The sequence below is a fragment of the Apodemus sylvaticus genome, chromosome 8, assembly GCF_947179515.1.
Source record: "Apodemus sylvaticus chromosome 8, mApoSyl1.1, whole genome shotgun sequence".
NCBI lineage: Eukaryota > Metazoa > Chordata > Mammalia > Rodentia > Muridae > Apodemus > Apodemus sylvaticus.
This window is the reverse complement of record NC_067479.1, coordinates 98,493,283-98,520,524: the sequence shown is the minus strand read 5'-3', so window position 1 is coordinate 98,520,524 and position 27,242 is coordinate 98,493,283. Positions and strand designations below refer to the sequence as shown.

General features: G+C 41.1%; 1 protein-coding gene across 2 annotated transcripts in view; it reads left to right on the top strand.

The window, feature by feature from the left end:
* Bmpr1a (bone morphogenetic protein receptor type 1A) overlaps positions 1-19,500 on the top strand; it is a 105,720-nt gene extending 86,220 nt beyond the window's left edge. For both annotated transcript variants that reach the window (XM_052190180.1, XM_052190181.1), the window contains exons 8-13: positions 783-927; positions 5,839-6,031; positions 7,699-7,996; positions 15,607-15,782; positions 16,698-16,828; positions 16,913-19,500. In XM_052190180.1, coding sequence (XP_052046140.1) covers positions 783-927; positions 5,839-6,031; positions 7,699-7,996; positions 15,607-15,782; positions 16,698-16,828; positions 16,913-17,038 — 1,069 coding nt within the window. In that variant the 3' untranslated portion in view covers positions 17,039-19,500. The remainder of the gene's footprint in view (positions 1-782; positions 928-5,838; positions 6,032-7,698; positions 7,997-15,606; positions 15,783-16,697; positions 16,829-16,912) is intronic.
* The last annotated feature ends 7,742 nt before the right edge of the window (positions 19,501-27,242 follow it).

Sequence of the window (27,242 nt, the reverse complement as noted above, 5' to 3'; positions counted from 1 at the left end):
ATTGGAAAATGGCCAATTCTGACCTTGGCTGGCCTAAGGGTTGGTATGTAGACCCCCACCCCCAGACAAGGTTTCTCTGTTTAGCCCTGGCTGTCCTGGAACTCACTCTGTAGACCAGGCTGGCTTCGAACTCAGAAATCCGCCTGCCTCTGCCTCCCAGAGTGCTGGGATTACAGGCGTGCACCACCACCGCCCGGCTGGGGGACAGAATCTTAACCATGTAGCCCAAGCAGGCCTTGGATTAAGATCTTCTCACCTAACTTTTCCTAGTGCCACCACCACTGGCCTCTGGGGTAGGAATGTGTGTTGGTGTTGGTGGGGTTTGGTTTTTGGTTGGGGATTGGTTTTTGTTGTTTTGGGGTTTTTTTGTTGTTGTTGTTTTGGTTTTTTGAGACAAGACATCACTTTATATCCAGGCCTGGCTCTGTAGTCCGAGCTGCCCTAAACTCCCATTCCTCTTGCCTCCCAAGTATAGGGTTACAGATGTTTGTCACCACATACACTCTGCTATTTATATGTATGTGAATACATACATACATACACACACACATACATACATACATACATACATACATACATACATATTCACTTGCTAACAGACCATGGCCATCTCTTCATGTTAGCGTGACACACAGCATTCTATCTCATAAATTCTATTTCTATTGAACTATAATAGAAATTTTTTCCTGTGGTGAAGATTGATTAGGCTACAATTCTTCCTGGAGACTCAGGGTATCACAGTGGTCCAATTTTAAAGTAGATTGTTTTCTGCTTTTTTAAAGACATTACTGTAAAAGTATCTCAAGCAGAAGTCGTTACAACCGTGATTTGGAACAGGATGAAGCATTTATTCCAGTAGGAGAATCATTGAAAGACCTGATTGACCAGTCACAAAGCTCTGGTAGTGGATCTGGATTGCCTTTATTGGTAAGTTCAAAGCATCTTACAAATATAAATCTGTGTTGATAAGATTGTGACGTTGTTGGTAAGTGGGAAATAATAAGTTTTTTTCCTCATGTAGTAATACAAGATGAAGTTAGTTAAAAATAAGAAATGAGAACCAAGGAAAATAGGATAGGCAAGATAAAGCCGTAGGTAAGTCTCATCAAATGTTAGGATATGAAGTCCTGTGTCAACACAGGTTAGCTACAGACTTGCTATAAGCTTTTTTCTCCCTTCTACTTTAATGCTGAAGTTGGAGCCAAGAACCTCAAGAAGGCTAGACAAGCATTCTGCCAACAGACTACATCCTCGGCACTCAGTGTTTTGAGACAAGGTCTTGTAAGAACTCAGTTTGCCCTTGAACTTGAGATTCTGTTGCCTCTGCTCTGGCTTCCTAAATGCTGGGGTTACAGGCATGAGCTACCATGGCCAGCTGGGTATGCTAAGTATTTTGTAACCAACTGAATGAAAAAACAAGTGCAAGATTCCTTCTATCTTTAAGGTTAAACTAATTAGCTAAGGAAAGCACACTTTATAGGTCTAAAAAGGGTTACAGAATAATTTTAGTGGGTGGGTGGGTAGAAGGATGGAGATGATCAGCTCCTGAGAACAGCGCTCTGAGCCAACTCCTAATCACAATACTACATTTCCAGGTAGTTTTGTTTTTGTTTTTGTTTTTGTTTTTTTGGTTTTTGGTTTTTTCGAGACAGGGTTTCTCTGTATAGTCCTGGCTCTCCTGGAACTCACTCTGTAGACCAGGCTGGCCTCGAACTCAGATATCCGCCTGCCCCTGCCTCCCAGTCCTGGGATTACAGGCGTGCACCACCACCGCCCGGATCCAGGTAGATTTTTTAACTGTTTAATATCATTACTTGAAAGTAAATACTTAATGACAATTAGTAGAATCATCTAAAAGTAATATGTGATAGAATTGGCAAGATGAGACTAGAGCTATCTTTGAATGCACATAGTATGATTATGTAAAAAAAAAATGCTAGATTTGCTATACATAAACCTACTGCATCCAATGCTTATTCAGTTTTACTGAATTTATATTCACTGGCAACTTAAAGATGCCAGCCTGCAACCTTAAAGTTAGGAAGTAGTAGTATTTAAAATAGTATCAAAAAGCATGAAGTACTTTAGAAATAATCTTAGCAAATACTTATATTACAAAATTTGTACATTGTAAATTATTAATTACTGAAATTAATGGAGACCTAAATAGATGGAGGTGTTTAGCTTGTTTATAAATTGAAGGCAGTACTATTACAGAATCAGGTAGCCTCTCATTGGAGCATTGTTTCATTTCAATCCAAATAGAAATCAGACTTTTACAGAAATAGATGAACAGATGTATAAAAAAGGAAAAAAATACAGAAGATTAGATGCACTGAAGTTGTTTAAAAAGAGGGCCCAGGACTAACGGCATAGCTTCTGGACTTTCTTGAAAGCTGTTCTGGCGAGCATTGCATACACAGTGGGACAGGACAGAGCCTGGAAAGGGACGCTTAGATGTGAGTTCATGTGCATGGGCATTTTGCCTGTATGTATCTATCTGTGTACCAGTCATGTATCTGGTGCTCACAAAGGTCAGAAGAGGGTGTCCCTTCCTCTGGATAAAGAGTTACAGATTGTTGTGAGCTACCCTTAGGTGCTGGCAGTTGAACCTGAATGCTTTAGAAGAGCTGCCAAGTGCTGTTAACCAATGGGCTGTTTCTCTAACCTTATCAGTAGATTTTATTGTTTGGAGGGTTTTTTGGAGACAGGGTCTCTCTATGTAGACACGGCTGGCCCTGAATTCATAGAGATCTGCCTGCGTCTGTCCGCCAGAGCCAGGCCTAATGAAGTGCACCACTGCCTGCTGCCCAGTCAACTTCTAAACAGTTATTATAAAAGGTTACAGGAGGCCATTGTTTAAAAGTACTGAGGTAATTCAGTGTTGAATAGATTATTAAACAGCTAATGTGGGATAAAAACACCTCAAGTACTCACTTGCTACAAAGTAAATACATTCCTGTACCTCACAGTATAAAAACTAAGTTGAAATGGAGGGCAGACTTAAATGTAAAAGTTGAACTAGAAAAACCTCGAAAAGAATTTTTAGGAAAAGTCATTGTGAGTTCTTATTACATAAGCATTCATAAAGCCCGGGCAGTGGTGGTGCACACCTATAATCCCAGCACTCTGGAAGGCAGAGGCAGGCGGATTTCTGAGTTTGAGGCCAGCCTGGTCTACAGAGTGAGTTCCAGGACAGCCAGGGCTATACAGAGAAACCCTGTCTCCAAAAAACCAAATCCAAAAAACCAAAAAAAAAAAAAAAAAAAAAAAAAAAAGCATTCATAGCACTCGTGAGGCAGAAGCAAGCAGATCTTTGTGAGTTCAAAGACAGCCCAAGTTACAGATAGAGACACCCTGTTTCAAAACAATGACAAAAAAAGCCAAAAAAGAACAAAAACTAAAAGATGAGTCCAGGGCTGGTAAAATAGATCTGATACATATACAGACTATACAAAAGTTAACAGTTCCATAATAAGACAGACAGCTCCATATTTTTAACTGGAAGACGATTTGAACAGAAGAGTATGAGCGGCACATGAGCTCGCCGGCATCATCAAGGGCAGGAGATGAGATAGATGCACCAGGCACTGAGAGAATACATACTGGGGACTTCATACACAGCTGGCGAAAATGCAGTGACAAAGCCTGACTAACAAGCATATACTTTTTTTTATATATTTATTTATTTTGATTTGAGACAGTTTCTCTGTGTAACCCTGGCCTGGAACTTGCTTTATAGGCCAGATTTGCCTCAAACTCAGAGATCTGCTGGCCTTTGCCTCCCAAGTGCTGAGATTAAAGGTGTATGCAAGTGCTTGACTTTGTAAACAGTAAAACAGTTCTTTTGCTGTTTACCCCAGGGATGGAAAAATGTATTTACCTAAAAAAACTGAAGGTGAATGTCCATAGTAAATATACGCTAATAAATAAATAAATTAGAAATAGCCCACCAATTTGGCAAATGGATAAACAAATTATAACATTCATCAGTGTTTAGAAACAAATAGAGATGATTTCAAAGGCACTTTATGCTTGGGGGGAAAGCGAGATACAGAAAACTACATAGTGTATCTATTTATATGACTCTAGGAAAGATAAAACTGTAGGGATAAAATGGATAAGTGTCAGCACAGCAGGAAGGAATTAATAATGAAAGTGGGAATTGTTTTAGGAAGTGGAAATACTAAGTCTTAAGTGAGATTTGGATAATTAGATGACTAAGCTTTTAACAGAATATACTGTTCAGTCTTAAAAAGGGATACATTTTATTCTCTATATAAATTATCTCTGAATAATCCTGTCTTTACAACACTACAGAGAGTCTATGCTAACTGGTGCATGATGTAAGCCAGCTCAGCTTTGCATAGTTCCAGCTCAGATGCACCTTTTTTTTTTTTTTTCCATTTAAAATTACTAGTGGTTTGAAAATGAAAGATGAAGTGTATACTTCAGGTATTATTCCCAATAACTACCTGTATTCTGAGCCAGAAATAGAATTTAAGTGAAGTTGTATATAAAAAACAAAACTGTAAGTCTGACAAGTACTGCTGAGGAGAGAGACAGAGAAAAAATGAATGAGTAAAGATGTTAAAGCTAGACAAACAGCATTCTACAGAAAATTAGGCCTGCAGCAAGATCCACGAGCAGAGTAATGTAGACAGGTGGAGGAGAGCTTCAGAATCAGCTTGGAGGTCCATCAGAGGAGCAAGCTGCTTCCCTGCGCTTGTGAACACCAGCTCTCCTCTAGCTGGGGAAGTTTCAAGAGGGAATAAATGTTTGGACATCCAGCTCAGCTGAATTGACCCTGGCAGTTAACTTGGTGATAGATGTTATAGCCAGATCAGCCTCACAGTCAAACGATTGTAACAGCCAGAAGTGGTGGATGCCTCCAAGAAAACCACATCTTCCAGACACAATAGGACTGATAAACATATGAATTCAGAAACTGACCACATACACAGCTTCAGACAAAACCTCAGCACGGAGAACAGAAAGTAGACACATATCTTACCTCTAACCAAAAGAGACCTGGGAAGAATTTGGGAAGAAAAAGAATGATTAAAATACACTGTTTAAAAAAGTGTATTTGAGGAGGAGGTGGCTTAGAGCTGTCTTAGTCGCTAAAGCATGGGAGCAGTGTGAACTCTTTATTCATTCACAGCCTGTCTGCTAGCCATGTCCACTGTGCATTTGCTGTCCTGTGTCCTGACATCACTTGTACAGATACCACCATTAAAGCAATTCATAGTGTGAAAAAAAAAAAAAGTAAATGTAAACAAAATGTTGGAATAAAGAGAGTGTAGGTAAGTAGTAAAACCTGGGGCCATGCCAGGTCAGCTCGGATCTTAGAGGTTGAGTTGAGGGGTTTTAATTACCATTTATATTTTTCTGCATAGTGAATCACCCTTAACTCAGTGACTTAAAGCCAAAAATGTTTATTATTTCTCATGATTTTGAGTCTGTTAGGAAATTTGTTTTCTAGACTTGCTCAGTTCTTGATAAGCTACATAGCTAGTTGATGGGATTGACAGTTAATATGCTGCTCCTTGAGAGCAGAAAGAAAGACAGGTTATGGTACACAGAATCTGTGAGGACCACTCGTTACACATTTGCTCCTCTGCAGCCCGAGAGTGTGGGCAAGCAGAGTTCCCAAGGGTAGCTGACGATGTGTGTGATTCCAGAATACATGTTCATTGCTGCTTTTACATACCATACACATTGGAGCTAGTGTACTTAAATTGGAGCTATTTGGATATGCCAGGCTTTTTAATGGGATGGCCTTAATAGATTCTTTTCATAAAGAGCTCAAAACTCAGTACTTTGTTTTCTGTATAGGTTCAGCGAACTATTGCCAAACAGATTCAGATGGTTCGGCAGGTTGGTAAAGGCCGTTATGGAGAAGTATGGATGGGTAAATGGCGTGGTGAAAAAGTGGCCGTCAAAGTGTTTTTTACCACCGAAGAAGCCAGCTGGTTTAGAGAAACAGAAATCTACCAGACGGTGTTAATGCGTCATGAAAATATACTTGGTAAGTGGCTCATGCTTTGGTAAGTGGCTCGTTCTGGCAAGGTTTTCAGGGTGCACAGGATAGACTGCCATGCTCATGTGGATTCAAATGTTTGTGTGGCTAAAAGAAATCTAGTAGACTTCACACTGAACTAGAACTCTTTCCGGGATGCCAAGAAAGCATCTTACTACTCTAAACAACATGGAGTTTCAAAAGGCTAGTTTAAAAAAAAAAAAGGATAGTAAAAGCTGCTTTATTTGAACGTATGTAATAATGGAAGCCAAGTGTTTTGCAAAGAATGTCAATACTTTTCTAGGGTAATTTTAACTGCATCGACCTTTTTCCTTTTGTCATTAGAAAAACCCAGTGTGTGACTTTATTGTATTTTTATACCCAGTATATGTTCCTCTGACCACCAATATATGAGTGAAGTACTTAAGTATCTGATCAGTAGAGTGTAAACAGATCTAGCTTTTCTGAGTTTTCTTTTCAGCTGCTATTTCATTATCTCTTAATTTGTAAAGTGCATTGCCCATCGCTATGCACAGACATTTATGTCCATTTCCTGTCCCTACTATAAAAAATTATCATGAACTGAGCGGTTTAAAAACATCAGAATGGGTGGGTGTGGTAGTACACACCTTTAGACCTTAGATCCACTCAGGTGGATCTCTTGAGTTCAGAGATAGCCTGGTTTAGATAGAGTGAGTTCCAGGACAGCCATCACTACACGGTGGTGGTGGGGGGGGGGGGCACAGACACAACGTGTATGAGAAGGAGGGGTGGGAGGGAGAGAGAGAATGAGAATGACTTGAGATGGGGAGATGGTTTGCTTGTTGAAGGGGGTTGCCTAGATGGTTAAAACCTAAGTTTAGAATGTGTGTAGAGAGTGCAGTGTGATGGTGAGATATGGAAGGTGGAGACAGGCCAAATCCTGGAGCTCGGGCCAAGTAGCCTAGCCTACCTGGCAAGGCTGCAGGCCAGTGAGACACTCTGGTGGCCTCCACTCCCGCTTCTGTCTCCTGAATACTGGGATTACAAGCTCATGCCACCGCTCCCTGGTAAAGAACCTTTTCAAGAGAGAATCATGTAGGTAAATAGCACTTGCAGGATATATAATATATGATTTTTTCTTAGTCATATTATTATCACTGTTGTGATTAATGTTAAGATTATCATAAATAGCTGTATGTGATAGCACATGCCTATAATCAATCCCAGCACTGAAGAGGCTGAGTCAGGATGATCACAGGTTTGAATACAGCCTGGACAACATAGCAAAACCCTATCTTTAAAAATACTGTAAATTTGGACTGGAAAGATGGCTTAGTGGTTAAGAGCACATACTGTCCTCACCGAGGGCCTGAGTTTGATTCGTAGTACCCATATTAGGCAGCTCACAACAGCCTGTAACTCCAGCTCTAAGAGATTCAACACCCCTCTGATCTCCTTCACACACACAAACACACATAGATTAAAAATACTGCACCTTTATTGTAAAACTGTAGTAATGTGTATAAATCATAGGAAATGAGTTCTTGATGATACTTTGAAAATATTTTGCCAGTCAAGTTAGGATAGTAGTTTGTATACATAGTAAGTAGTTCATTCCCAGTATCCTAATGTGCATCTGTAACTGCCTAGTGTCTCTGCAAACAACTAACCTTTTAAACTCATTAACTAAACAGGTTTTATAGCTGCAGACATTAAAGGCACTGGTTCCTGGACTCAGCTGTATTTGATTACTGATTACCATGAAAATGGATCTCTCTATGACTTCCTGAAATGTGCCACACTAGACACCAGAGCCCTACTCAAGTTAGCTTATTCTGCTGCCTGTGGTCTGTGCCACCTCCACACAGAAATTTACGGTACCCAAGGAAAGCCTGCAATAGCTCATCGAGATCTGAAGAGCAAAAACATCCTTATTAAGAAAAATGGAAGTTGCTGTATTGCTGACCTGGGCCTAGCTGTTAAATTCAACAGGTAAATGATTCTTTGTCCACTATTTGGAAATTATTTTTAATATCTAACAGGTATTTGTGCTCAGGGTTGTTTGTTTCTTTTTCTTTTTACAAAACTGCATTTTACTATACTTTTCTGGGGAGTATTACAGATTGACCCCAGGAGCTTCTGTATGCTAAGACCCACTCGGCCACTAACTGACATTTCCAGCCTCCACATCATTGTTGACTTCCTTTTTTTATGCTTTTATTTCAGTTTACCTTTACTTGCTCTCTTTGCAGATATAGTTGTCCATGTTAAATATAAAATAACCTGTAACTTAAGTAATGAGGATTAAGTTTGCTTCCAATTCATCTGCATTTTCAAAAAGGTTATAAAGCTGGGTAGTGGTGGTGTACACCTTTAGTCCTAGTATTTGGGAGGCAAAAGCAGGTGACTTTCTGGACAGCCTGATTTATATAGTTCCAAGACAGCCAGGGTTATACGGAGCAACTCTGCCTCAAAAACAAAACAAAACAAAACAAGACTACCACAACAAGAGTGGTTATCATAAACATTACTGAATGTTATATCATTCTGTTCTTGAGTACTTGCATGAATATTTTGGTTGGGGCTCAGGAGTTGTCCCATAAACCACATTCATGACCACTGATCTCAGTCACACAGGGATAGTTTATTGATCAAACACCTCAAGACTAAGTGGTTCATAGCTGAAGCTAAGACCCCAAATATTTCTCAGGGCTAGCTTATAAAGGGTAAAACCACAAAAACCACAATGAGCTCATATGCAGGTGCTGGAAGTGCTGTCTGGTGGTCAGCCCTGACTCAAGGTATTCTAGCTAGAACAGTTCATATTAACCTTTAGTTTGATGGGTCCTAACTGAAACTTATGGTTGTGGAATTTCTTTTCTTTTTTAAAAATAATTTATTTAATTTTATATGCATTGGTATGAGGCTGTCAGAACCCTTAGAACTGAAGTTACAGACAGTTGTGAGTTACCATGTAGGTGCTAGGAATTGAATTTGAGTCCTTGGAAAAGTAGACAGTTTTCTTAACCTCTGAGCCATCTCTCCAGCCCCCTGGAACTTCTTTTTGTTTTTGTTTTTGTTTTTCCTTTTTTTTTTTTTCCAAGACAGGTTTCTCTGTGTAGCCCTGGCTGTCCTGGAACTCACTCTGTAGACCAGGCTGGCCTCGAACTCAGAAATCCGCCTGCCTCTACCTCCCAAGTGCTGGGATTACAGATGTGCACCACCACCGCCCCGCTTCCCCTGGAACTTCTTAAGATTAACAAACCTCATAACATCCAGAACTTAACAGGGTATGTGGTCAGCATGACCCTGCTCTGAGTCAATTGATTTTTCTGCATCAATGACTGGCAGGCTTATAATATGAACTAGCTGGCAGGCATAGAGCAAAATGGCTACAGATGGGCAAGCCTCTTGAATTTTTATTCATAAGGGAGGCTACTGGAAGAGTTTACTCTTTTTTTAAAAAAAAAAGATTCATTCATTTATTATATGTAAGTACATTGTAGCTGTCTTCAAACACATCAGAAGAAGGCATTAGATCTGGTTACAGATAGTTGTGAGCCATCATGTGGTTGCTGGGATTTGAACTCATGACCTTCAAAAGAGCAGTCAGTGCTCTTAATTGCTGAGCCATCTCTCCAGCTCCAAGAGTTTTCATATATTGACTTAATGGCACATTGTGTATATATACTGCTTCAGAACAGTGTTGTGTGTGAATTTACATTCCTGTAAATAGGGGAAGATAATTAGGCACTTTTGTTTGATATTGCCAGTTTTCCAAAACAATTAGAACTATAAAAATTTCAAGTGACTGTTGAAGTGGTTAAAATGTATTTTAAGAATGGAGCAGGGGGCTGGAGAGATGGCTCACAGCCATCCATAACAAGATCTGATGCCGTCTTCTGGAGTGTCTGAAGACAGCAACAGTGTACTTAGATATAATAAATAAATAAATCTTTAAAAAAACAAAAAAGAACGGAGCAGTTGTGTCATATTTCAGAATTCATTTAAGGCCAAAAAGTAATAACATTTAGTTTACTAGTTGAGGGACTAGAGAGATGACTTAGCGGGAAGAGCACTTACTGCTCTTGCAAGGACCTGGGGTCAGTTCCTAGCACCCACATGAAGCTTCTCAAAACTTGGCCAGGGGCTCTAGCCTTCATAGACACCTGCAGTCACTTGGTGCATGTGAACTCATGCAAGCACACATACATGCACATAAAGAATGAAGACATGGCTGGACGGTGGTGGTGCATGCCTGTAATCCCAGCACTCTGGGAGGCAGAGGCGGGTGGATTTCTGAGTTCAAGGCCTGCCTGGTCTACAGAGTGAGTTCCAGGACAGCCAGGGCTATACAGAGAAACCCTGTCTCGAGAAAACCAAATCCAAAAAAAAAAATTTAAAAAAAAAAACCAAAAAACAAGAATGAAGACATAATTGTTGTGTTGTTGTTGTTCATTTTGAAGTAAGGACTCACTTTGTCCCCTGGGCTGATATGGAACTCTGTGGACCAGGCTGACTTTGAACTCACAGAAGTTCTCTTGCCTCAACCAGTGGTGGAATGTCCACTACACCTGTCTTTTTTTTTTTTTTTTTTTTTTAATAAGGTAGTGGCAGCAGCAGTAGTTATAATTGTATGGGCCATCTCAACCTATCTTCTTGGTCATTAACAGTGTTCTTTTTGTTGTTTTGAGGAGAGTTGTTATAAAATCTGAGTTTTCATTTCCCAGCTCTGGCTCCCAGAGGGACAACTCTTGAGACTATTTATTATTAACTGCCTAGGCTATGAGCTTTAACTTATTTCCTGACTAGCTCATAACTTATTTAGCCCATTCAAACTATTGTATGTCTACCTCTTGGTTAGTTACCTCTCCTTCAGTCCTGGCCTGCTTCTTTCTTCACTCTCTCTCTCAGCATCTAGCTCGAATCTCTCTTGGGCCTCTCTTGTATTTCTCACCATTTCCCAGAATCCTCCCTTTTCCTGCCAGTGTCCCACTTATTTCCTACAAAAGCTCATTGGCCATTAACTTTTTGATTGACAGGTTGAGATTGTCTCTGCAGGTTGTTGTTTTGGTTTTTGGTTGGTTTTGGTTTTTGAAGACTCATTTCTCTGTGTTGCCCTGGCTGTCTGGAATTTGCTTAGACTAGGCTGGCCTTGAACTCACAAGTTCACAGGCCTTGAACTCTACCAGCCTCTGCCTCCCAAGTGCGCAGACTAAAGGCATCCAGCGCCACCTCTTGGCTTTTTCTTTCTCTTCTTCCTTTTTTTTAAGCTTCACGAATTCACTTGTCATCCTTGGGCAGGGCTGCTCTCATCTTCTCTGTACCAGTTTTAGTAACGGAATGCCAGAGCAAGCACCTAACAGTGCTCTTGACAGCATACTGCTTGTTGGCGTAATTATTCATCAGCTGCTGCATTAAGCTTTCATTTTTACTGAGACAAAATACCTGGCAAAAGCCACTGGAGAAAGGAAAGGTTTGTTGTGGTTCATAGTGTAAGGCACTGCCCATCCCGGCAGGGAGAACACGATGACAGGGGCTTGAGAGACTGCGTGCAGTCAGAAAAAGAGAGGCACTTGTCTTGTTTGTCCCTTTCTATTAAGTCTGGGCTCCAGCTGATGGGTGGTGCTGCTCATATCCAAGTTAGGTCTTTCCTCTCTTACCGAGACCCCTGGAAATACCCTCAGAGACACGGCGTCCTGTGTCCACTCAATAGACAGTTACATTGAAATGCTATGGATCCACCTCTTGCCAACCTGACACCCAAGCTCGAGACATTTAATCTGTAGTATTCCATCCTTGGTTGTTAACATACATGACTTATCTAATGGTAATCATACAAAATGGCTCTAGCTCTCTGTAATAGTCCCTGAAGTCTTAACAGTTCTAATTTTGCTCAAAACCAAGATTGAAGGCAAGATGTGATGGCACAGACCTCTTGTCCCAGCACTTGGACCACAGAAGCATGTGAATTCTCTGAGTTTAAGGACACCCAGAGCTACATAGTAGACCTTGTCTCCACAAAAACAAAATCATCATGTAAACAAACCAGCAACAATAACAAAAGCCCAAGGTCAGAATTTCTCATACATTTGGAGCAATTCCTTAACTATTAGCCCTTTATGAGATCAAAACTAAGGTAGATATTTCTAACACTGTGACATTACTATGTCACAAAGTAAACCTTTCCATTCTAAAGGGAAAGACTACAAACACAGCAAGGAAACTAGACTAGAATGTGGCTGAAACCCAGAACAGACACAGGCCTTGCAGTTCCGTGTCTGGTACCTGACACTTACGGTAGCATCATCTGGGCTCTGGGGAACTTGGGTCGCTTAGCCCATCTACTGTTTTGCTACCTGCAGTAAAGGTAGCCTCTCTGAAGCTGGTTTGTACTTTTGTAGCTTTTCTTTTCTTTTCTTTTCTTTTCTTTTCTTTTCCTTTCTTTTCCTTTCTTTTCTTTTCCTTTCTTTTCTTTTCTTTCTTTCTTCCTTTTTTTTTTTTTTTTTTTTTGGTTTTTTCGAGACAGGGTTTCTCTGTGTAGCCCTGGCCGTCCTGGAACTCACTCTGTAGACCAGGCTGGCCTCGAACTCAGAAATCCACCTGTCTCTGCCTCCCAGAGTGCTGAGATTACAGGCGTGCGCCACCACTGCCCGGCTTTTGTAGCTTTTCTTAAGTGGACATTTGTAGTCCTAGCATCTCCTGCTTCCTGGATGTCTTATTTTATGGAATTTAACTCTGCTATATATTACATTGAGGAACCTTGATAAAGCCTCTGAGGCTGTATCACTTTTGCATTTGGTCTGCCTGCTGAACCACATGGCGATTCTAATGAATCTGCTTTGTCATCGCATAGTCTGTCTCCTTTCTGCTTCATCTATAGGGGCCTGTCTGTGCCTTGATAGCTCACATGGGAAGGACTTCTCTATACGATCATCTTGAAGCAGGGTTAAATCAGAAATTTTTCTAAAACCATACTTTTCTAATTAAAGAGATGATTCTGTTGTTAAACATAAGTTCTAGTTGGAAGATTTAAAATTCATAAATGTATATATTATATATATATAAGTTCATAAATATATAGTGACATACACACACACACATATATATGTGTGTATATATATACATTATATATACATTATATATATAATTTATTTGCACAATTTCTAAAGGCAAAATTTTATCACTGTCAATAGCTCTCTGACTCAAAGAAACTTGATATGTCCTGGTTTTAATTAACCTAAGCAAGACTTAAGTAAAGCCCATTCCTTTACACTTAAGTGCAGATAAGTGCACCAAAAGGTAATGATTTGTGGGATAATGAAGACAGTTCATGGAAATGAAATCACATGACTGAGGCACCTTGGCAACTTGGCTGCCATAAATGAATGAACAGAATATCACAGTGTGAATTACTGGCCTACTCAACTCGTTCTTATAGGTTCTTCCTTTGTATATGTTTGTATTGGTTTAGCCAAAACCAGGAAAATAACATTGTAGTATCAGAATGTTATTCAACTTTGATTATTAACTGTGTTGTGTATAATGGTGAACAGTTAACAGTAGTTTTATACTCTTTTTAAAATTAAGTAAGACCCACCCAGATGGCTGCATAAGTAAAGGCATTTTCCACCAAGCCTGATAATTGTTTCCTCCCTGGAACCCAAAATGGAAAAAATGAATCCTGCAAGTAGTCCTCTACGCATGTATCCTCGGCTTGCAAACAAGAAAGAAGAATGAACGTGTATACACCTGGCTTTATTTTGTTTATGGATATTTTGCATGCATAGATGTCTATGTACCACATCCAAGCAGTTTCTATACAAGCCAGAAAATGACACCAGATCCCCTGGAACTGGGATTACAGGTGATAGTAAGCCACTGTGCAGGTGCTAGAAATTACACCCGGGTCCACTGGAAACACATCAAGAACATTTAACTGCTAAGATGTCTTTCTAGTCCTTACTCCATTGGTTTTAATTCATCCTCACATGGGTTTTCAGGACATATGAAGAATGCAGCCTGATTTGGGCCAAGTTAGAAAACAAGTAGTCTCTAGCTTAATTTTAATAGAGCCCCTTTTCTGTGAAATGCAAAGTAGGGGTTCCCTTGTTTTCTCCTTTTTCCATTTTTATTTAGGAATCATTCAGGGTGATCTGTCCTTCCTCTATTAAACTTCTCTGGAAATACCCTCAGACACAGCACATTCCCACCCCTAACCCCATCTCAATTTCCTTAGTTGCTTCTAAATCTAGTCAAGATGACAGTGAAAATTCACCCTCAGAGATGTTTTATAACTGGGTGGGTTGGTGAGCAAGGGGCAGGATGGGATAGTGTGTTTTCGGAGGGGAAACCAGGAAAGGGGATAACATTTGGAATGTAAATAAAGAAAATATCTAATTTGAAAAAAACAAAAACAACAACAACAAAAAAGATGTTAATACATTATCTTGTACCTTGTATCGGTTCCACTGGAAAGTGGTTTCCAGAACCTCCCAGTCTCAGTAACAAAACATTCATGTGTTCAAGTCTAAAAATCAGTACAAATCCCAGAAAATTAAAAGTCGTTTATTACTGATTGACTATTTATGTAGATATTACTTTGTTTATAATATAAATAAATTGGACCCATGAGAAATAAATTTTAATTCTGCATCTTGAATGTTAAGCTGATCATATACGAATGGTAAAAATAAATTATTTTCTTTTATTTTTATACTCACTTCTCAGATATAATTATCTGTACTTGTACTTTTCTTATATAAAATATTGTCATCTTTTTTAAAGATAGGGTCATATGTAGCCCGGCTGGACTGGAACCAACTATTTAGCCAAGGATAACCTTGAAATTCTGTTCATTCTGTCCCTATATCATCAGTGCTTAGTATTAGGATTACAGGCATGGATCACCACACTGGATTTATGTGGTGCTGGGAATGGAACTCAGGGCTTTCTATATATATATACAGTCAGGCACTGAACCAGCTGAGCCACACACACACCATGCCAGTGCTGTTATCTTTTTGTTTTTTGATTTTATTGTTGTTGTTGTTGTTGTTGTTGTTGTTGTTGTTGTTGTTTGGATTTGTTTTTTTTGGAGACGGGGTTTCTCTGTTTAGCGCTCGCTGTCCTGGAACTCACTCTGTAGACCAGGCTGTCCTGGAACTCACTCTGTAGACCAGGCTGGCCTGGAACTCAGAAATCCGCCTGCCTCTGCCTCCCAGAGTGCTGGGATTACAGGCGTGCGCCACCACCGCTCAGCTGTTGTTATCTTTTGATAAAAACGGATTTCTTTGGTGACAGAACCTCAGCTGAATTTATGGAAGGTATTTGTGTTAATCCAGTTTAGTGTGAAAAAGTCAGTTAGTGATTTGTGGCAGACATGGTACCAAGGCTCAGAATAATTGTCCCAGATCCTGCTTGTGATTAATACACAGCATATAAAAACTATAAAGGTGCTCAACTTCCTAACACATCTGGCCTCAAGAGTTTATGGTAAAGAATATAAGAATTTACACGTTTTAGAACAATATTTACAAGAATGTACAGAGATGAAATATTGTTTGGTTCTCAACTTGACCGTTGTTTTCCTCCTGTCCTAGTGATACAAATGAAGTTGACATACCCTTGAGTACCAGGGTGGGCACCAAGCGGTACATGGCTCCCGAAGTGCTGGATGAAAGCCTGAATAAAAGCCATTTCCAGCCCTACATCATGGCTGACATCTACAGCTTTGGTTTGATCATTTGGGAAATGGCTCGTCGTTGTATTACAGGAGGTAGGAATTTGAAGTGTTTCTGATTGTGTTTCTTCACTTACCATTTAAAAAACAATTACCCAATTTATATGTCACCTATGTCAGGGTGTCCCAGGACCACTCTCAGATCCTGTGGCTTCATCAGAATTATACACGTAGTTGTCAAAGGGGAAAGGTGCCAAGAGCAAAACTCAGAAAATCCAAGACAGGTTTCCAACAGCCCTGTGCAGTCTGCTCAGAGAGGACGGGCTTCGGTCCTCCCTCAGCAGCTGTAGCTGTGGTGCTGGGCAGTGCTGCCGCCCAGAGAAGGCCCCATCTGCTAGAGTGCACTAGAACCCACAAAAGAAAGCGGGTTCAGATAACAGCAGTGTATGCCCTGATCATCCGCCGGAGAACACTGGAGAGTGGCTCGCATCCAGGCCCCAGACAGTAGACAAGGCTCGCCACATAGTGTCCATGTTTAGAGCAGAAGTGGGCCTGCTTGGTGAGCTTGCCCACAGATCATGGTCAGGCTTTCTCTTACAGCGCAGGGTAAGAGAGACGCTCACTAGTAGGAACAAAGAAGAAAATGTGCACTAAAATTTTTTTTGACTAAAAATAATCTTATTTCTTCTCATTTCCTTTGTTTTTAAGTGTTTTCTTACTTGTAGCTCAGGCTGGCTTCAATTCAGTCCTCTCGCCTCACAGTGCTCTACCCTCGAAAGAAGCACTGCCCATTGCTGATAGTCTTTCATTCTGTCAGAGGTTGGCAAGCAATGAGTCATAAGTAATAGAAGAATGTATGTGTACTATTGAAAGTGAACCAATCGGACTGCGTTTCTTCTTCATGTAGGAGCCATTCTTGGTTCCACGGTTCAGTGAGAGATGCTGTGTATGTGGGCTGAGAGCTGTCTCACTACCGTGGATTTGCTCACTGTGTTTTCTCCCTCCCTGCAGGAATCGTGGAAGAATATCAATTACCATATTACAACATGGTGCCCAGTGATCCATCCTATGAAGACATGCGTGAGGTCGTGTGTGTGAAACGACTGCGGCCGATCGTGTCTAACCGCTGGAACAGCGATGAGGTAAGTTGGCGCCAAGTCCCCGTATGTGATCAGTGAGTGCTGCGTTACTCTATGCTCACCACACTCTCTTTGCATTTCTCTTAGTGTCTTCGAGCAGTTTTGAAGCTAATGTCCGAATGCTGGGCCCATAACCCAGCCTCCAGACTCACAGCATTGAGAATCAAGAAGACGCTTGCAAAAATGGTTGAGTCCCAGGATGTAAAGATTTGACGGTTAAACAGTGTTGAGGGAGAATTTAGACTGCAAGAACTTCACCCGTGGAATGGGTGGAATTAGCATGGAGTAGGATGTTGGCTTGGTTTGCAGACTCCTTCCTTCCTCTGCATCTCCACAGGCTGCTAACAGTAAACCTTTCAGCACTCTGCAGAAGACAAGATTGGAACTTCAAACATGTCATTCTTTATATATGGACAGCTTTGTTTTAAATGTGGTTTTTTGATGTTTCTTTGGTTTTTATGGACTGCATCAAAACTCCAATCCTGATAAGAAGTCTCTGCTCAAACTCTGGGTACTCACTATCCTGTCCATAAAGTAGTGCTTTCTGTGAAAGCCTTAAGAAAATTAATGAGCTCAGCAGAGATGGAGAAAGGCATATTTGCCTTCTACCAGAGAAAACATCTGTCTGTGTTCTGTCTTTGTAAACAGCCTATAGATTATGATCTCTTCGGGATACTGCCTGGTTTATGACGGTACACCATGCCTTTGATATGCACACCAGAATTCCTCCGCTGCCGTGGGGCTCAGAAGACAAGAATGTAAAGGTTGCACAGGAGGGTATATGTGGCCAGTGGTTAAATATGCAATATCTAATCGACATTCACCAATCTCATAAAAGCCATCTACCTTGTAACCGTAGTAACTTCTCCACCAACTTTTACCAATTTTACAACTATTATTTTCAGCATAATAGTTGTAAAGGCCAAACTTCATGTAAAGTGTCCACAGACTAGGACTGTTTTCCTCTTGTTACTATGTTGTTCTCCTTTTGGTAATTATTTTTGTTATAAAATGCCTCTTACCCAGAATTGGAGCTCACAGTCTTGAACCATACTTTGAAAGAAACGCCTCTTTCCTGGAGTCTGCCTTACTGCATCTGATCAGATGTGCATACATACCTGTGATCAAATTCTGGAGTCTTTGTTCTCGGTACCTCTAAAAAGGGAAGTTGTTTATGTGTAATGTGCTTTTATCTTCAGGACCTGCACAGCTTAATCTAGCTGTGTTTTACCTACACCATCAGTTCTATATGAAACAGCCCACATGCTCTGTCTCACATCTGATCCTTGATAGGAAATGTTTTCAAGTACAACTATGTGTGACTTTCAGAATTCATGCATTTTAAAACTTCACTAAAATACCGTCTCATATCTCTTTTATGAGGATGTCAGCTGATTTTCAGTAATTGTAAATGTATTTTAGGTATCTAAATCTTTCCAAATTAGGTTTTATAATTTCTGGTCCCTAGCTTGTGAAGACAAAGAGGCAGAAGTACCCAGTCACTACCCATATTTACACTGAACATTATTAAATAAAATGTGTATTTTATTAGAGGCCTTGTTATCTCAAAGAACAGTTCTGGTTCAAACTCATTATACCAATGTCATACCATTACATGTTCTGAGCAAACAAGCCATAGCAGCACCAAGTGGCCTTGTCTCTTTGGATAAAACATAACCTAAAGGTGATCCAAACAGAACAATTGAAATTAAATGGGAGGCAGGTAGAGCATATGTCCATCTGTCCATCTATAGACGTGGCTGACCTTACTATATGCCTGCAGATCATATTCCACAAATTTGAGATTTGTTTTTCCTGTTTTGTTTAATGAGTCTCATTATCATGTACCTAAAGCCCGAAAATACTGAGGTCTGATTTTACCTAAGCTCAGTTAACCTGGATATATTTTTTCTGAATAACCTAGGTCTTGAAAGTCACTATCTTAATGATATATCTAAGGATTTATTCTTTGACATATTTATATTGTGTGTGGCAGCCACTGTAATGATTCTTTTCTACTTAGTGTGCTCTAAGAAAAGGCTGTCCGGAGTTCACTGTAAGGCCTGCAGAGTGCTCCAGGCACTGCCTTCCCCGCTGCCATCACTGCACTCACTCATGGGAAACAGTGACAGTCTCTAAATGGCAAACACTGTTTTTCCTTATTTGGAATCCTAAAATCAAAAGTTGCATTAAACTTACTGCGTTTTCTTCTCTTATTCTTAAATTTAAAAATCAGTGAGTGGAATATTTAAGGAATGTATGAGACCTTTGGCCAGTGAGATAGCGCAGTACCTAAAGGCACTTGCTGCCACGCCCGCCAACTTCTGTTCAGACTCTGGGACACACGGTGAAGGGAAGGAGCCGCATACCCCACCCCACGGTTGTCCTCTGACTTCCACACACTCCACGGCATCTGCCCCACCCCTCCCAAACACACCCTGCACTCCACATACTCAAACACAAAGTAATTTAAAGGAAAAAAGAATAGAACCCACTGTATATTAAGTATTATGTAGTTACTTAATTAACAACTTGTAAAAAATCTGGAAACTATGATTTAGTTCCCCTTTGAATCTAGAGTTTAAAAAACACATGGTTAAAATCAACCATCGTTTAAATAATTAAAAATAAAAGCTCCAAACCCCAAATTGCCTAAATAAATACCAAGTAATTCAGGAAGACATCGTGTGTGGTTTGTATGACCAGTAGTTCTCTGGTACAGAGCATGTTAAGATTGGCCCAGCCTGATTGTCTGAGGTTTCTACAGCACTTGTACTGTTCTAAGTATAAAATCTGGACTGATTTCTCTGGATATATTGTAACAAAAGATATCTTAGTCGGCATGTTATGTTACCCTGCCAGTGTCTAGAAACTTTCCTAAGCCCATAAAGTCACCTTTTGCTGTTATCAGCTGTTGTCCTGGAATGTGCCAGTTTTTATTTATTCATCTTAGTGATATTCAGTTTGCTTTTCTTTTTAGATGTTTTTCTTGTTTAGAATAAATGGACTAATTTTTCAAGAACTATGCATCTCTGATTTGGCATAAGGTCAAATTGGATGTTGAGTAGTCTATTCCAGGGCAGATTTCCTAAGCGATACACTTGTCTTTTCAGCTGTGTATTGCTTTGAAATGTTTCCAAATATCTAAGATAGTTTTCAGCAGAAGTGTAAGTCATGTGAAAAGAAAGGTGCTGTAGCCTTGTGTGAGGACCCAGATCGGCTTGAGTCGGACGTTGGCCGACAGTTCTCCCCCTCCGGCTGTAAGGGGTGGAGACAGGCGAGCAGAGCCTGATTCTCTGGGGCAGTGTACGCGCCACAGGGGATGGACAGGAAGGATCGTCCCATAAAGAAAGCCTGTGAGCATGGCTTTTGCAAAGAATTAGACGTAATGCTGTAATTTTAGGTTATGCTCTGTTTTTCCCTTTCAGTGGAATTATTTAAGCTCTTTAGTGGCCTTTGTTTTTCCCACTTAAAAACTAAAATGTAGCATATGTTGTATAAAATGAAAATATTAATAGCTTAGGGAAACTGTACATAAGGCATTGACAGGTTTAAAAAAGCATTTTTATTATGCAGTTGTAAAACACCAAAAATATAGATTCATCTTTGATATGTAACACACTATATGTATTTTGTACAGCATCTGATTTAAAAGGTGCCTTATTAAGTTTACCATTAATTGCTTTGTTCTATATACAGATTATGTCCAATGTATCATTTTTCAGTAAATAACCTTATTTTAGTATACTTCAGTGATGTGTTTTGTGATGCTGTTCTTGGATTTACTGTGTATCAGAAGTCAATTGTTGAGATTTTATAAGTAATTTAAGTGTACACACACACACACACACTCACACACACGTACGTGCGTACAGCCCTGAGATGCATTTCAGCTCCTGGAAAGCTGGTATGGAGCATGGCCAGGTAAGTGGCAGTCACTTTTCCTTTATGGAGAGGCCTAACCTACCGTGATGAGGGGATTTATTTTCCTTCTATACAAAGGGGGAAAAAACCACAACATTGTTTTCTGGTTATAAAAATGTGTGTTTATGACAGAACACTGGGAAAGAGGAAAAGAAGAAGCAAATAAATGACTCCATTTTATTGCCAGATATCACTATTTACATTGGAATGTTTCTCTCCTTTTTTTTTTCTTTATAACATTAATATGGTGGTATTTTATTGTGTGTCAGTTGAAAACACTGTATATTGACTGGGTGTGGTGGTACACACCTTTGATCCCAGCACTTGGGAAGCAGAGGCAGGCAGGTCTCTGTGAGTAGCAGAGGCCAACCTGGTCTACAGAGTGAATTCCAGGAAATGGCAGGGAGATACAGAAAAACCCTGTCTTGGAAAAGAAAAACACCAAAGCACATTCATTCCATTGTTTCACTCCCACAAAAGAAGACCTTAAACTTAGCTCCAACAATCCTGTGCCTCCCAAGTAGTGGGGACTTAAGTGCATACCATAGAGTTTAGCCTTAAAAATATAACTTTCAAGCCAGCTGTGGTGGCCTTTGTGGATTCTCAGTGAATCCAAGGCCAGCCTACAAAGTTCTAGGACAATCAGACCCTGTCTGAAAGAGAGGGGGGGGGGAGGAAGGAAGGAAGGGAAGGAAAGGAAAGGAAGGAAGGAAGGAAGGAAGGAAGGAAAGAAAGAAAAAATAAATAGAAGAAATAACTTATTTCTATGGCCTCCTCGTTAATTTAATTTTTTTTTAGTTCGTGGTTTTGCTTTTGTTTTCAGAAGAGCATAGAACTGGATCTTGCTTGTAGCCCAGGCTAGCCTCAAGCTCCATGTGTATTCTAGCTCTGAACTGTATCTCATCCCCTTCACAGTGAGACATAGCATCATTGTACATAAAGACCCTGTTTTCTCCTAGATCCTAAGTGTAGATGTGTATATTATAATTTTATTAAAGGAAAGTTACAGCTCCTAATGTTGTCCCATTATCTTCGAACATTTTTATTTTTACTCTACAGGATAGTATGTTATTCAAGGCTTTTTCTTCTGTTTGATAAGGTGCCTTAAAGTGTCCTTACAGTGCTCCCACTGCAGGGAAGGAAACCCTTGGACAGCGTCCATTTACCCACAATGCCTTACTTTCCCGCCTAGGTTGAGACTTGCCACCTGCCAGGTACTGTTGGCACTAAGTTCCTGTTTGCATTGTCTGCTGTTAGGAAGCCAGACTTGTTTCCATCTTAAAGATTCAGTTCTGGTTTATGTTAGTTGACAGCATGCTTAGAGACAGCCCATCATGTTAGTGTAGAACAGTGTTTGTTACTCTTCCTTGTTGTCACAAAATTCTGAATAATCAGCTCAAGAGAAGAAAGCTTTGTTTTAATTCAGTTAAAGAGGCTGTCAGTCCAGTAACCAAGAAGGCCTGGCAGCTGGGCTTGGCCTGTGGAGGTAGGATCGTGTGACTGCCTCTTACTAGTGTATCTGGAAGCAAAGACCTGAGGCAAAACCAGAAGCTGATAAACCCTCCAATTCTGTTAGCTAGGCCACAGTCCAAGTTTCCACAGACTAAAAAATAGCTAGGAGATCTCTCATTCATAAAGTTTTTCTCATAAACATAAAGGCTTCAATCCTTATAACCTGTGTGAAAAGAACAGACATGGTGGTCTAGGGTCTGAGGTGGCAAAAGACGGATCTCCAGGGCTCACCAGCCAGTACCCCTAGTCTACATAGCCTCGGGCCAGTGAGGACCAGATTGGCTCTGAGCAGATGAATAGTAGTTTACAACTTGTAACCAGTTCCTGGAGATCTAGTACCCTCCTCTGGACTCCCTTTCTTGGGTGTATATGTATGTGGTGTTGCACTTATGTCCCTAGTGCCCAAAGAGGCCAGAAGAAGGTGATGGATCCTTTGGGACGGGATTCACAGGTGGTCATGAGCTGTGATGTATGTAGGTGCTGTGAACCGAACCCAGGTCCTCCAGAGAAGCAGTCCTGGTTCTTAGCAACTGAGCTATCTCTCCAGCCCCTGCCTTTATTGCAATTTTTTGAGATAGGGTTTCTGTGTTTCCTGGCCTGAAGCTGGGTCCCTCCTGTGTTAACTTTACAAGTACCTAGGACTTGGGTGAGTGCCATTAAGCCCAGCTGGAGCTCCTGTGAGATAATAGATCTTCCGGATGTCTCCTCTACATTAATAGCCCAGTTTTATGTTCCATTCTACCCTCTTTTTAGCCCATGTATTGATTTTTTTTTTAAATCAGATTTAAGTCTTTAATTTTCCTCTGCGGGAACTTACAAATATTCTGCAAGGGATCCCACTGACCCTTCATGCAGTTTTCATTAACTTAGCATTTTATATAACTGCTGTGTGGGGTGTAATTGGGAGGTTGCAACAGCATGTCCAAACGTGCACTGTGCTGTTTAGAACTGTTTAAATTAAAGAACTTATGCCCTCTGAAGGCTTCAGGAATATTCTATTAGCCAATTATGTGTAGTGATCAAAATCAGGAAAATTGGCATTCATACCATAACAGCAGTCAATAATACCATGACCTGCAGGCTCCATTCGAATGTTTCCAGTTCTAGTAAAGACATCATGAGTGTGTTTCCCTGGTGTGTGGCATACCCTGGATAGTGTAATGTATTCCATTCTTGGGTCTCAAGGTAAAACACGTTTTAAGTTACCTTTTTAAAGGAGGTGGACCTGATCTTCATGCTGACTTTGGATTCGGCAGTTCCCATTTCTGCCTCTTAAATATTGTCACATCTGTATGTGACATCATTGCATCCCAGTGAGATGCTATGGCCTCTGTGCATTATTAATGTTAGAGTCAGCCACTTGTTTACTGTGTGTCTTAGGGTTTCCAACAGCTGTGATAAAAAGCATTGAAACCAAAAGTAACTTGGGAAGAGGGTTTATATGACTTAAACTTTCACATCACTGTTCATCACTGAAGGAAGTCAAAGCAGGAGCCTGGAGGCAGGAAATGAAGCAGAAGTCATGCAGGAGTATGGCTGGCTTGTTCCCCACAGCATATTCAGTCTGCTTTGTAAATGCCATCTAGGACCACATTGCCAGGGTTGGCATTGCCCTCAGTGAGCTGGGGCATCATCATTAAAATACATCAATCATCAATCAATACATCAATCATTAATCAATTAACCATCACAGATTGCCTCTTAGGCATTTTCTCAATTGAGAATTCTACTTTGCAAATGACTAGCTTGTGTCAAGCTAACGTGATCAACGGGTGGCTCTAGAAAGCCACACCGGGCCCAACAGTTCCACATGAGGTTTATTGAGACAGAGAAGGGCAAGGTGACAGCAAAAAGGAGAGAGAGGGAGGTGTCTTCCTTTTATACATGGATAGTGACGTATACTCCCACTGGTATACGTGGGAGATAAGCCAAATGGATTCTGGGAATATGGTGGCTGTTGCCTTGGCAACAGGTGTGCAGCTTAAGCTGTCGCTTAGGTGTGATGTCACAGGCTTCAGAGGTCCTGATACCAATAAACGTAAGGCTCACCAGGATAACTCGTTTCTGTAGAGTTGCCATTCTGTTTGCATAAGTACATTGTTGGGGATGCTTTGGAGCACACCAGACTTGTGTACCAGTGGTTACTAAGTGATTTCCTAACGCCATCATTCATCTTCAGTTTCCATTGACAGTGTGTGAGGAAGTGCTTTCAGCTTACGGACTTCTGGGTTCCATTAGGTCACTGTGTTTTGATGCTCAAATTGACCCATACTTGTCTACAAGGATCTCCTTGAGCTGACTCATGAAGCCTTTTGACACATGCTCCTCATATTTTGAACATTTATTTGAAACATTGGGAGGTCTGAGCCAAAATGGGGCCAGCCATTTCTTCGAGGTTAGATGGGGTTTAGAATTAAGCCCTGAGTGGCAGTGTCTTAGTTAGGCTTTCTGTTGCTGTGAAGAGACACCATGACCAAGACAACTCTTATAAAGGACATTTAATTGGAGGTTCTGAGGTTCAGTCCTTTATCATGGAGGGAAACAGCATCGGGCAGGCCTGGTGCTGGAGGAGCTGAGAGTTCTGCATCTTGTTCTGAACACAAACAGAAGACTCGCATCCTCGGGTAGCTAGGAGGAAGCTCTCTCAAAGTCCACCCCCATGTTGACACACTTCCTCCAACAAGGTCACACCTAATAGTGCCACTCCTTGGGCCAAGCACATTCAAAGCACCACAGACAGTAAGCCTGGCTTAGGTTTCCCCTTGCTGAGGCTGGTGATGTCGCTCAGTGGTAGTGGAGCACTTGCCTACCAGGTATGAGGCAACGCAGGTTTTTTTTTAAAAAAAAACAACAACTAACTTCCTCTATTATTTCTAGAGATGTTTATATTCCCAATAATTCTGTTTGTTAACTTTGAGATTTTGTTCATGACAACTTTTCCACAAATGTTTGAGGAAGAGTATAGTTGCTTTAATCTGTCCCTCATCATCTCCCTATGATGGGACAATACCAGTTAGAAAATAAAGTGAATCTCTTGTAGAGCTTTCCCTACATCTTAAAAAAAACAAAACAAAACAAAACAAACAAACAAACAAACAATAAAAACCTCCTTCCAAAGAGTTCTGTCTCTGAAGTTTTCCTGATAAAGGATGGGAAGTTCAGGCTAAAGCAAGACAAAGCGCTTTCATCCTTTTGACTTAAGATGAGTCTTAACATGCCTCTATCCCTGCCAGAGCCTTACAGATACAGAGTTGGATGCTTGCAGCCAAGCATTGCACTGAGTGCAGGGTTCCCAATGGAGGAGAAAGGACTGAAGGAGCTGAAGGGGTTTGCAGCCCCATAGGAAGAACAACAATATCAACTGACCAGAGCTCCTAGGGCCTAAGCACCAACCAAGGAGCACACAAGGCTCCTGCTGCATATGTAGCAGAAGACAGTCCTGTCAGACATCAATGGGAGGAGAGGTCCTCGGTCCTGTGAAGATTTGATAGATGCCCCAGTGTAGGGGAATCAAGGTTGGGGAGGTGGGAGTGGGTGGGCGGGTGGAGGAACACCCTCAGAAATGGGCAGAGGGAATAGGAGAAAAGTTTTCTGGGAGAGGGGGACACTGGGTAAGGGGATAACACTTGAAATGTAAATGAATTTTAAAAAATGCCTCTCACCACCCCCCTACCCTTGGAACTCTGGGCCTCTTGCATGCTATCAAAGGCTCTCCCACGGAGCCATGTAACAGTCACATCTTAGACCGTATCCTCAAGTAAGACAGTGATTATCCAGCTATGATGTGATTGTGGCTCATGTAATGTTACCCATAACTTACAGCTCAGCTTGTTCCTCCAGAGGTCAGCAGCTGGCCTGTATTGGCCTTAGGACTGCCTATGCAGCTCTTGTTCTGCCCCAGCACTCCAAGTGATGCTTTGTGGCGATTTAAGCTACAGCAATCCTAATAGGGGCTGAATTCCATATTGCGAACTCATTCTGTAATAGATCTTCCTTTCTTTCTGTCTTTTCAGAGAATCGTGAAGCCATCCTGATGTGGTGCTCTTCCATAGTTTTTCAGGAGCCACGAGTATTTTAAACTACCTGGGTCAGTCCCATGTCTACCTGGAGAGCACTGGGAACGTCGGCACCTAATGTCATCTATCTTAATACAGATGAGACTCCATCAAAAGAATTTTGCAATTCTTAGTAATCTGGGCCTGGGGAGATAGCTCAGTTGCTTAATTATCTGCTGTGCCAGCATGAGGACCTAAAATTGGCTCCCTAGTTCCTATGTAAAGAAGCAGGGTGCAATGTGTGTCTGTGATCCCAGCAGGGGCACTGGGACTTAGAAGATCTCGGGAGCCCATTGCCGGGCAGTCTAGTGAAACTCATGAGCTCCGGGGTCAGGGACCAGACCGAGATGGGAGTGACTGAGTAAGGTGCCCAGTACCAACTTCTGGCTTCCATGAGCAACCACACACGAGCACATGCCCACATGAACACATACATCAGCCACCTACGCATGTTTACATTCACACATGCACACAGTGATTACTGAACTGTCTGTAAAAGCATGTGTGGCTTGAACTTGATGTTGAGGCTTTGTAAAACGTAATCAGGCATGCTTTATCACATAGAAAGCATCCTTGCTAAAAGAACCATTATTTCTCCTCACTCCAGGTACATCCAGAGTGCCTCATACAGTGATGGTGGAAGATCTGACCCACTAGTGCTTCTTACTTACTGTCTTCCTGTGAGGGAGGGTTGGTGACACATACCGTTTCATGACGGAACTGATTCACACTGTATTCTGTGCTAGAAATTCTGAATGGAAGTCTTTAGTGATGAGACTATATTACCCTATCATTCCCAACTTAGTCCTCAGGAAGGACTGGCCAATGACGGCTGTATGCAGCCTGGTCTGCAGGCAACAGGGGTGACCTGCCACACGCATATCACCCAGGCTTTGGTGTGGAGTGGCCTAGTCACACATACCCTG